General features: G+C 41.1%; 1 protein-coding gene across 2 annotated transcripts in view; it reads left to right on the top strand.

Moving 5' to 3' along the window:
* TRMT10B (tRNA methyltransferase 10 homolog B (S. cerevisiae)) overlaps positions 1-11,827 on the top strand; it is an 18,911-nt gene extending 7,084 nt beyond the window's left edge. Inside the window, exons 4-9 of one of the 2 annotated variants that reach the window (XM_008586968.1) lie at positions 646-770; positions 2,382-2,534; positions 3,640-3,718; positions 5,070-5,137; positions 10,632-10,755; positions 11,363-11,827. In XM_008586968.1, the coding sequence (XP_008585190.1) occupies positions 646-770; positions 2,382-2,534; positions 3,640-3,718; positions 5,070-5,137; positions 10,632-10,755; positions 11,363-11,469 (656 nt within the window). In that variant the 3' untranslated portion in view covers positions 11,470-11,827. The remainder of the gene's footprint in view (positions 1-645; positions 771-2,381; positions 2,535-3,639; positions 3,719-5,069; positions 5,138-10,631; positions 10,756-11,362) is intronic. The other variant, XM_008587029.1, reaches the window with a different exon arrangement.
* The last annotated feature ends 287 nt before the right edge of the window (positions 11,828-12,114 follow it).

Genomic DNA, 12,114 nt, shown 5'->3' with positions numbered 1-12,114 from the left:
ACAGGCCGGCCCGGTGGCGCACTGGATAGTGCGCCGCTTGGGAAGCGCGGGGGCGCTCCCGCCCGAGGGGTCGGATCCCACATACAGACCGGTTCCTGCTCACTGGCTGAGCGAGGCGCGGGAGCAACACCAAGGGTTGCAATCCCGTTGCCGGTCCCCGGTCCGGTGCGGGGGCAACACTGAGGGTTGCGATCCATTGCCGGACACGGAAAAAGACAAAAGACAAAAAAATTTTAAAAAAAATAAATAAATAAACCCAGCTGTGTACTTCAGAACCCCCACTCCTCACCACTCTGCTATACATAAATCTAATGAATGAATACCTTGCATGAGTCTCAAGCTTCTCTGTTGTCGTTGTTGTTGTTTGTTTTTAATGGCTGGCTGGTATGGGGATCTGAATCCGTGACTGTAGTGTTATAAGGCTGCGTTCTAACCAACTGAGTTAACTGGCCAGCCCTCAAGTTTCTCTTTACATGCAAAAAGAACTCACCTCCCTCAAGTTTCTCTTTATATGTAAAAAGTACTCACCTCCCTCAAGTTTCTCTTTAAATGCAAAATACTCACCTGGCTAGGGAGATTTCTTTCTTACAGAATATTATTCCTCTGGTTTTTCACTTTTATTTCTTTGTGATATTTCTGCTCTAGGCATCTGCATCCAGCATAGCAAACGTTTTCTGAGAGCTTTAACCAGAGAGAAACTTTTGGAAGCCAAACACTCAGGACCAAGACTGTGTATCGATTTGAGTATGACTCACCACATGTCAAAGAAGGTAGAACATCCACTAAGCCTGGAATTTCTGCTCACACGTGGGAGGCCCAGAAGGGTGCTGCTTTTATGAAGGATTTGACCAGCTCCAGCTTCTGTGATTCCTTAGTAAACTAGCAAAAGTGTTTGGTTTTCTGTATTGGGCTATTAAGTTTCAAGATGACTATTAAAAAGGATCTGGAAGAGAATATACATCCTTTGGTTTAGCTTGCAAATTTTTGCCTTGTTTTCTGTTTTGAGCCCAACACCTTTGTCTCTCTGTTTCTGTTGTCCCCAGTCTGGATGGAATCTTTCAGATTCAGTTCTCCAGACACTAAATCTTTGGTCTTCTCCTGGGAAGAGGAGTATTTCCCTGGTAGGATGTTGTGGGGAGGTTACCTGGTGGAAAGTCTTCTTGGAATGTATGTATTTTAATCGTTTTTCATTCACCCCATTGGTGAGGGAGGGATTCCCACCCTAGGATTCTGGGGATGGCTGAATACATAACACCTGACACTGGACAGATGAGATTGACAGCAGTTTATTAGACTCATATACTCACAGCCCAGGGGATGAAGATACTGCACACCACACAAGGTCACATGGTGGTTGCACTCGAGAACAGAATGAATGAGCACGGGCTGTATAAAGAGGGTGAGGTGTGCCCTGGTTCACAGGAAGATGTGACTGGCTGGTTTGGATAATTCCATGGTCTGGCAGGGAACTGAAATCCACTGCTCACAGATAAGCAGGAACTATGCCTCATCCCCTTAATAAAAAGGGTTTTTTAGCTGGGGGAACTATATCTGTGGGAGCAGAGTTGGGAGGAGAACTTGCAGTTAGGCTATTTGAAGTCCTTCCAGTTTCACCAGAAGTCAAGACAGCACATACTATTGGGCCTCAATTATAGGCCTTATACCACAGCATATAAACCTTAAACAAATCTATTTTCAGATACTCCTGTTGTATGGCTAGTGTTTTCTTGTTTTTCAGAGAAATTTGGAAAACTGCAGATCTGAGGTTCTTACGTGAACCTCTAACTATAGCCCTCTGAAAAGGTCAATCAAGAAATCTCTACTGCCAAATTAAATCAAATCCAGACCTTTTTCCCTCTGCCGAGCAAATCAGGCTAGATTGTGAAACTATATATAAGAGTGATGTCTCTGAGTCAGGGTGGAAGGTTAAAACTTTTAACCCTATTGCATCTCCTGAGTTAGGAAGAAGGTGCCAAATTTACCTGATGGAGTATAAAAATTTCTGTATAGTCTAACCTTTTTAATAAGGTAAATAGTAAATATCACATGGTAAGGTTTTAGATAAAAGCTAAAATAATTTTGTATATTATATTAAATGTACAACAGCAAGGCCAGCAGGAGGGAGAATTCTCAGTTTTTCCACTAACTCACTATCCTGGGCTAATATCATTACCTTAACTTTTGTCTGTAAGGTGTGATGCCATAGAGTTATAACAAACCCACGCACACATGTACCTTCTCACTCCTGGAGTAAAGGGGCCATCCTAGTTTGTGAGATTTCCTGCAGTAGTATTCAATGAACTTATTGCATAATCGTTTGTTGAAAATGAACCTATAGAGTTGCAATGTTTCCACCCTGAATTGTCCTTATTTCTTTGAAGGAATTGAGTAGACTGTCTGGACAGATCCGAAGGTTGTATGGTTCAAACAAAAAAGCTGACAGGCCATTTTGGATTTGCCTCACTGGATTCACAACAGACAGTCCTCTGTATGAAGAGTGTTTGAGGATGAATGATGGATTTTCTAGTTATCTGGTAAGTCTTTTTTTGCTGTTATTTGAATTGTCATATGAAAAGTGATTGTGAGGTAATAGATTTTTTTCACTTTTTCATATTTTGATGTAATATATATGTAAATTATGTTTTCACTATTGCAATGTAACAAAGTTCAGAACCTCTCATTAGTCATTACATTTAAATTTTTTTCTCATTCTTCTACTGCATTGGCAAACTATTACCATTATCTAGGACCGTATTTTGTATTTTGCTATATTTTATGCTAGACTGTATACTCCAGGAATGTTTTTGGGAAATGCCATGACTCCTTTCTGGTTCTCAGTGTAGAATTAGGCAACATGAGTTTTGGGAAAAGAGAAAGAATCCTTTTAGAAGTAATGTGGTTAAGATGAGTTTTAGGGAGCACTGAGGTACTTTTCAATTCTTTCCCTATTATCTCATAAAGGTAGTGATAGATAAGCAGATTCCTTTCTAAGCATGTCACTGAAGATGCCCTTGTGTGTTTGCATTGTATAGCCGAGACTGAGCAGTTGTGGCCTTCGCTAGGGAGGTGCACTGTGCAGCCTGCATAGCTAGTTGTGTTGCTGTTACTATCCTAACAGTCTCTCTTGTAGTGCAGCCATTTCTAGCTTTACTTCTCTGTACTTTTTCTATGATTCCTGTACACAAGCCAATAAACCCACTTACAGGGCCACCTAGTTTCCTTGCTTTCCACGTAGTTCCTGTCCCTATGACTTTCTTAGGTGATTTCCTCTGCTTCGAATTCTTCTCCCTTTTGTATGTGTCATTCTCACCTCTTTTCAGAAACCCAGCTCCAGCATTCCCTTCACCAGAAAGTCATCCCTGAGGGTGTTACTCCCTCATCTGTACTTCTGGGGCATGATCCCTATACCTCTCTCAGAACCCCATATCATTTTCTGTCGCATTTTGTAGATTTAATTTCTGTGCCTGTGTATTTTCCTTTCTAACTGAGGATTGTCTGAGCAGAAGCTGTCAGACATGCACCTCCTTGATACATCTAGAGCCATGCCTGATATAAAATAGATGACCAGTAACTAGTTGTTGAATTGTGGGCTATGTTGTAACCTAGCTTTCACTACATTGGATTCCCTGCATTTTCTAGCTAGACATAACAGAAGAAGACTGCTTTAGTTTATTTCCTCTGGAAACCATTGTGTACCTTACTCCTGACTCAGAACATGGTATGTACTTTTACTGCATGGATTCATGTAGCACATTGTTTCTAGCCCTTTGTTTCATTATTTCCTCTGGTAAAATTTGTTAAAGTCACTCAAGGAGTATCCGCGCCCCCTACCCCCAAAAAGAAAGGAATGAACATGAATTGCACCCCTCTTACGGGTAGATACCTCACTGGATGCTTTGCATATGTCCTACCCTGTGCATGTAGGCGCACAGATTTAGGGTTTCCGTCCTCATCTAGACCATGTGTGCTGCCTGACACTCCTTCCCAGTTTCCCTCGACAGCTGCCCCCAATGGCCCTTCTTAGGTCAATGTTAGATATGAATATATACTTTTCCTAGAAAATCATCTATTTTACATAATTTTCAAATTTGTTGATATTAGGTTGATTGTGATATTTTCTTCTAATTATTTCATATTCCTCTGTAGTTTTAGTTTTATTTCCTTTCTGCATCTACTGTTGATTTGGATCTACTACCTTTATTTCTTGATTAGATATGTCAACAGTTTTTCTCTTTCATTGATCATTTTATTTACTCATTTTTAATTTAAAAAAATTTTTTTTGTGTGGTTTTGTTTTACATTTAGCACCACACATTCAACATATGGTGTCAAATATATATTTTTTTCCAAATAGTTGATAAGTTGGCCCATCATCTTTATTTCTATGCTGATTTAAAATATGTCCCTTAATATAGTCAAAAGTCTCATACATGCTGGGATCTGATTTTCAGCTTCACCCCTACCACCCATTATTATCCAATTAGTACACCTCCCTCCATGTTTCTCCAGATCAAATTTGTTACAAAAGCTGGGGAAATTCCCTCTAGAGGATAGAATGGCACCTACCCCTTCGTGAGAAGAGCTCAGAGTCTCAAAGGAAGGAATCTGCCAGAAGCAAACCCAGCCCCTCTCCTTTACTGGTTGTGAATCCTCAGACAAGTTGCCTAATGTTTTTGGCCTCAGTTTCCTCATTAGTAAAAAATAGGATAATAATATCTACCTCATGGATTTATTCTGGGATTAACTTAAATATAACATAAAAAATAAGTGGCATATAGTAAGTAGTGTCTAATTGTTATTTTCTTTTTCTTCATACCCCAAATTCCCAGCAAGTGAAAAGATGGTTATGCAGAAATCTAACCCAAACAATGAACCAATTTATTTTTTCTTTAATTCCTTTCTTCCCCTTTTTACCTTTATTGGTCATTTTAGAAAATTAGCTTTTGGTCTTTTTGTTTTCTATTCATTAAATTTCTACTTTTATTGTTAATAATTCTTTCCTTTTGCTTTCTTTGGATTTAGAAATTATTAAACATATTTATCTCAGTGGCCTTCATTTTTTTCATTAGCTCTTGAAGATGTTGGTCTAAATGACGTTTATGTCCTTGGTGGACTTGTGGATGAAAGCATTCAGAAGGTAAGTATACATTTCAGCCCCAACATCCGTATTTTGAAAAGTAGTGCTTACTTTTAGAGGCACTTGCCCTGTCATAATTTCATCCAAAGGGTGTAAGAACTCACAGGAAATACAAAGAAAAAGCCTGCTCTCTCCTCATTGGCCCTCCTGCCCGTGAAGTTCCTTCTCTTAGCAGCAGTGTCAGCAGTCCTGAGCCTGACGTAATCAAGAGTCAAGAATTGGGATGGGTAGTGTTTGGTAATTACATAAGTAGCCATTGTTGAGCTTTTCTCTTCCCTCCTCTCTTCACTTCTGCAAGGATAACTCTGATCTTGACCAAGCATTGACTTGTTCTTTGACATTCTTACCAGCTGTTTGTTCTTTGGGAGAGTGTAGTTTGCTAATCAAGCCAACTTCCCTGCTGACGTCTTATTGCAAAACATCAAACTCAGTAGGATTGTCCAGATTTCTTTTGCTGAAGTTTTATTGGAATAATTGGGGTGTCACTGGAGTTTTGAAATGTTTCTATTATTCATATATTTGTTGAGATAATTTTATTTGTTTATATTTACTAATTAGCATATAGTACATAGATAATAAGTTAAATAACGACATAATAATTTAAATTACAAAAAATAATACATTGAAAAATAAGTCTTCTTCCCATCTTTGTCCCCTAGTCTTTCTCCCCTGAGGTAACCATTATTAAGTTTTCTTGCGTATCCTTTTTGACATATTCCATGATCACACAAATATGTGTTTGTGGGTATATTTTACATAAATGTGGGTGTATTTTATATATTTTTCTGTATAAGATACATACACATATTTAATACAGATGATAACTTAATTGCATTTGTTTTAAAAACATTAGTGTCCCATGACTTCATAGTGATAATCTAAAAACTGAGCAGGGGTCCTTTTCAGAAGAATGGCAACTAATGAATGAGGAATGAATGCATAATAGAATTAGAAAATCATCATATTGTCACTCCCAGTGTAATCATTGATTCAGGCAATTGATTGAATGAAAAGTTGTGGAGGAACTGGCTATTTACATGATCTCGAAGTATCACTCTACAGATTACAAAGGAAAAAAATTATCATTACAGTGAAGCAATCTGGTGATCACCATCTTATCCAAACTTGATCAAATTTAGTGTCACCAATAGAGGCACAGTCTGTGCCTCCTGATATGATAGAATCTCACCTGTGAAGTATTCTTGTTAGAAAATGTTTAAACTGGGCCGGCCCGGTGGCGCACTGCTACAGTGCGCTGCTTGGGAGTGCGGTGGCGCTCCCGCCGAGGGTTCGGATCCCACATACAGACCAGCCTCTCACTGGCTGAGCAAGGTGCGGGTGCAACGCCGAGGGTTGCGATCCCGTTGCCGGTCCCAGTCCGGTACGGGCGCGACACTGAGGGTTGTGATCCGTTGCCAGTCACGAAAAAAGGCAAAAAGGAAAAAAAAAAAAAAAAAAAAGAAAAGAAAATGTTTAAACTGAATTTAATCATGAGGAAATAGATCCAGAATGTGGGATATTCTGCAAGACTAGACTGGACTTTCAAAAAAGTCGATGTAATGGAAAATCAATGTAGTGAAAATAGGCAGTGGGCTGTTTCAGATTAAGAGATTAAAAACACATTACTGCCAAATGCAGTATGTGAACTTTGATTGGATTTTGTATTGGAAGGAAAGCTTTATGAAAGATATTTTGAGGACAGTTTGGGAGATTTTATTTTTTTATTTTTATTTTTCTTTTAAAGATGACCGGTAAGGGGATCTTCACCCTTGACTTGGTGTTGTCAGCACCACACTCTCCCAAGTGAGGTAACCAGCCATCCCTGTATAGGGATCTGAACCTGTGGCTTTGTTGTTATCAGCACCACAGTCTCCCAAGTGAGCCACAGGCCGGCCCTTGGGAGATTTTAGTGTAGACTGTGTATTAGGTGAAATTATGGAATTATTGATAAGTTTCTTAGTAAAAATGTTAGTGTGGCAAGGTAGGAGAATGCCATTGTTCTTAGATACGTGCTTAGGTATTTAGTGACGAAGTATTATGATGTCTGTAGCCTACTTTCAAATGGTTCTGCAAAATATGTATTAATATACAAAGAGAGAAAAGCAAATTTGATAAAATGTTAACAACTGGTGGGTCTAGATGACGGAAATGAGTGTTGATTGTATTATTCTTTCAACTTTTCTTAAGTTTGAAATATTTCAAAATAAAAAGTTGGGAGGGAGGAAATTAGCCTTAAAGCAGAATACAGGATCACCACTTACTTTATGAGTTGTCACCATTCTCCTGCAGCGGGGTGACAGCCCCTTTTTTCAAGGCAGTAAAGTCCAGGCCAGTAAGCAGTGTATGACCTATAGATGGGCAGGGGGTTTTTTTGTTTTTTTTTTTAAAGATGGCCGGTAAGGGGATCTTAACGCTTGACTTGTTGTTGTCAGCACCATGCTCAGCCAGTGAGCGAACCGGCCATCCCTATATAGGATCCGAACCCATGGCCTTGGTGTTATCAGCACCACACTCTCCTGAGTGAGCCACGGGCCGGCCCTAGATGGGCAGTTTTAACACATTGTCTTCTCTTATCTCTCCACTGACATTTAAACTGAAAAATAACTGGCACAAAGATTTGTCAGATGTATAGAACTTTTTGGTTGTTACTGTAGAGTTTGGATTCTTCAAAGTAATCACTAAGAATGAGGTTTCTTCAAGGAGAGTCATTTTGTCTTTAAATGTGCAGAGAGCAGAAACTAGACTGTAAGCTCCTCTGGGGTAGCATCCAAGTCTTCTACTAACTTTGAATTCTTCTGTACTCTAGTTCAAAGTAATTATAAAAGAATAAGACTTTTTTTTAAAGCAAACATAGCTTATATATTCAAAGGAGTGTTATCCTTTAGCAAAGTTCTTTGAGTAGTTGTACCCTTAACCCACCTCAGTTGCATCACTTAAAACATTTTGGGAATTTCTGAGAATTGTGTTTCATGTGGGTCTGAGAGGCAGGTAATCCAGTGTCAGAACAAAGGTGCTAGGCTTGCTTCATGCTATTCTAGTTGGTTAGACCACACTTATGGTTTTGACACCATAAATGAGAATACATTGACAAGCTAGAGCAAGTTCAGAAGAGATTGACCTGAGTGATGAAGGAACTTGAAACTAAGTCATAGTCAGAGAAGAGTTGACAGAACCCAGACTACAGACTGGAGACAAGAGGATTCATAGGGGCATGATCACTGCCTTCAAGTATCTGAATGGCCATCCTGTAGAAGGCCCTGGGGGAAAAGAACTAGGATGGATGAGTGGAAGTCTCCAGAGAAAACAGAACATTTTGCTTAATATCAAGAAGAATTGCTTTTTTTTTTTTTTTTCTTTTAAATGAACGGTAAGGGGATCTTAACCCTTGACTTGGTGTTGTCAGCACCACGCTCAGCCAGTGAGCAAACTGGCCATTCCTATATGGGATCCGAACCCGGGGCCTTGGTGTTATCAGCACCACACTCTCCCAAGTGAGCCACGGGCCAGCCCTCAAGAAGAATTTATTAACTGCTACTGGCACAGGTGGAATGGGTTGCCCTAGTATATTAGCCCATTTCTGTTGCTTATAACAGAATGCCCCAAACCAGTATTTATAAAGAAATAGAATTTATTTCTTACAGTTTTGAGGCTGGGAAGTCCAAGGTCCAGGGAATACATCTAATGAGGGACTTCTTCTTAGTGGTGACAGTCCACAGCAACTCAGGTTGCCACATGGTGAGAATGGGCTGAGCAAGAGAGAGCTAACTTCTTCACTTGCTGTCCTTTTTTTGTCTTTTTTCGTGACCGGCAACGGATCGCAACCCTCAGTGTCGCGCCCGTACCGGACCGGGACCAGCAACAGGATCGCAAACTCGGTGCTGCCCCCGCACCTCGCTCAGCCAGTGAGCGGGAACTTGTCTGTATGTGGGATCTGAACCCTCGGCAGGAGCGCTGCCGCACTTCCCAAGCGGCGCACTGTAGCAGTGCGCCACCGGGCCGGCCCCACTTGCTGTCCTTTTAAAGTCATCAGAACCACACCCATTACTCCTTGAATGGAGCAATCCATTCACAAGTGCGTAGTCCTCACAGTCTAATCACCTCTTAAAGGCCCTGCCTTTCAAATACCCTAATTGGATTTCCCATCCTCTTTACACTGTTATAATGGAGATTAGGTTTCCAATACATGAACTTTTGGGGGACACATTTGACCCATAGCATGCAGGATATATGAACTCCCTCTCAAAAGTGTCCATTTAGGGCCGGCCCAGTGGCGCACTGGAGAGTGCGCTGCTTGGGAGCGCGGAGGCGCTCCCGCCGCGGGTTCGGATCCCATGTGGAGACCAGTTCCCGCTCACGGGCTGAGTGCGGTGCGGGCCGCAACCCCGAGGGTGGCGATCCCGTTGCTGGTCAGTAAAAAAAAAGGGGGAAAAAAAAAAAAGTGTCCATTTAGGGCCGGCCCAGTGGCGCACTGGAGAGTGCGCTGCTTGGGAGCGCGGAGGCGCTCCCGCCGAGGGTTCGGATCCCATGTGGAGACCAGTTCCCGCTCACTGGCTGAGTGCGGTGCGGGCCGCAACACCGAGGGTGGCGATCCCGTTGCTGGTCAGTAAAAAAAAAGGGGGAAAAAAAAAAAAGTGTCCATTTAGAGGCCAGCTCGCCACTTGGGAGAGAGGTCATAGAGGAGAGACAAACACTGGATGGGTGGTTGAAGTGAAATAGTTAACATTCTTGAGACCCCTTCCAAACCTGAGTTTGTTAATATCCTAGTAATCTAAACCTTTCTCTTTAATCCTTATAGAAAATCTTTCCTATGCTTCTTCCAAGATAGTGAATGTAATTTAAACCTCAGTTCATGGCTCAGGAACATCTTATGAATGGACATCAGTTTCAGTACTCTGATCCTAAATAGCCTCAGATTGTTGGACTTTTTGAGTTCTTGTGACTTTTTTGCCATTTTCAGAGTCCTTCCTTTTAATTGGGCTGTCTCTTCTCCCACCTTAATATGGTCTTATTGCCACCTGCATACCTGTCTTGAATTCTGTCTCCCTTTTCTCTAATTTGCTGCTGTTAATTGGCTGTGAGCTGAAAACTCCAGATATCTGGAATTAGGTCTTTCTGAGTTAGAACCAGGAGTGTTCTAAGTTTGATTACGCTGCTTGGGATTTTTAACGCCCATTGTGGCTGCAGATTTGCCTCTTTTGCTTATTTCTTAATTGTAAGTGGCAGTGAGTGAAGGCTTGTGGGATAAATGACCCCACAAAAAGTGAGATGTTACCACACAAGCCATTTCTTACTTGGGAAAAGTTCATTCTTCATTATCTGCAGTTTCTTACATTCTGCCATAGGCTACTTATTTTTAAATGTTTATCCTTTAATTATGATTACAGATAGAAATTGGAGTAGTGGTAAATGGGGATTCTCACAATTTGTTATGCATATTACAATGAGAATATATTTTTGTATAATTTTTATAAGAAAATTATTTGTGATTTTTCAGAAGGTGACATTTCAAAAAGCCCAAGAATACTCTGTCAAGACAGCCCGCTTGCCAATCCAGGAATACATGGTCAGACACCAGAATGGGAAAAATTATCATTCAGAGATATTGGCCATCAATCAAGGTACTGCTCACATGGCCCACACCCAACATGCATTAGTTCTGGTGCTGCTTCTTTGTGTTGTGTCTAAGTAAAAATGGCCCTTGAATCAGTCTCCACTGACTAATGTGATTAGGCTTTATTGCATGCACTTTGTGAGATGTATTCTGGACACTGAGAGGCATTCTGCATTTTCCTCCTGGTCCCCAACTATGTTATAGTTGAAATTGTCCCCTTGGCCTAGAATGCCCTGGCTTCAACCCTTCATTGACCAGTGAATTCCTGTTTGTCCTTCAGGGTTCAGTTCAGGGGCATTTGGGCTGGCTTTCTTCTCCCTCCCAGGCTAACCCTAACCCTAACCCTAACCCTTCTTTTTGTCCCCATTTTACTGTATACTTCTGAGTTGCAGCATTGTCCACTCACAGGCTTGTGTCTCTCAATGTAGGCTGAGCTCTTTGCGAGCAAGCAGGGCCTGTGTCTTTGCCTCTCTCCCTGCCAGAACCTAGTACCACCTGTGGTGCAGAATAGGTTTGCTGAATGAAATATTCCAGAACATCCTTTTCCTCATTGACTAATTACCAGTTCTCTTTTTCCTGTGTGGTCACTATGTTTTCTGTTTACCCTCTAACAGTGTTTGATATCCTGTCTGCTTACTTTGAGACTCACAACTGGCCTGAAGCGCTGAAGAAAGGAGTTTCTTTAGGAAAAGGCTATGTTCTTCGGAATTCAGTAGAATGATGAGCAGCCTAAGATTACAGCTGCAAGAGGTGAAGTGCGGAGGTGCCTTGACCAAAGAGCAGGGCAGAGGGTGGCAGTGGCACACACTTGCCTTTACTTGACATCTTCTTGGATCTTCATAAGATATAAGCTACTAATGACAGGGACCACAATTATGCTGTTTTGTATCTTCCATAGTGCCTGGCTCACAGGAAGTGCCCAGATACATGTTAAGTAATAAAAGTTTACATAACAAGGAATTAGCCCCCAAACCACATGGCTTTGGATGTGTTGATTCATCTTTTGTATATCTATCTCTGTTTGTGAAAGACCTGCTATGTAGAAATTGTTTAAATAAATAACTTTTATTGTATCAAGAGTTTAATTTTCACTGGCATCATAAAATTGTATGACTTTCTCCAGCCTCCTCTGATCACACAGATCTTCCCCCAACTCAGTAATACGTTGTTCATAAGCTTTGCAGGATCAGCCTGTCTGATCTATCCCTACTTTGAGTCCTCACAGCATTTTGTTTCTTCCTGTGGCTCTTACCTTGTTCTGCCTTGTTGAGTGTGAACATGGGAGGTCTTCTCTCTTCCTAATGGTAGGATCCTAACCGGACAATTTGTGTGAATATCTTTGTATTCTTTTGAGCCCTGTACAAAC

Source organism: Galeopterus variegatus, unplaced genomic scaffold (assembly GCF_000696425.1).
Source record: "Galeopterus variegatus unplaced genomic scaffold, G_variegatus-3.0.2 Scaffold11, whole genome shotgun sequence".
Taxonomy (NCBI): domain Eukaryota; kingdom Metazoa; phylum Chordata; class Mammalia; order Dermoptera; family Cynocephalidae; genus Galeopterus; species Galeopterus variegatus.
The sequence above is the reverse complement of the archived record's forward strand: the minus strand, read 5'-3'. Positions and strand labels throughout refer to the sequence as shown.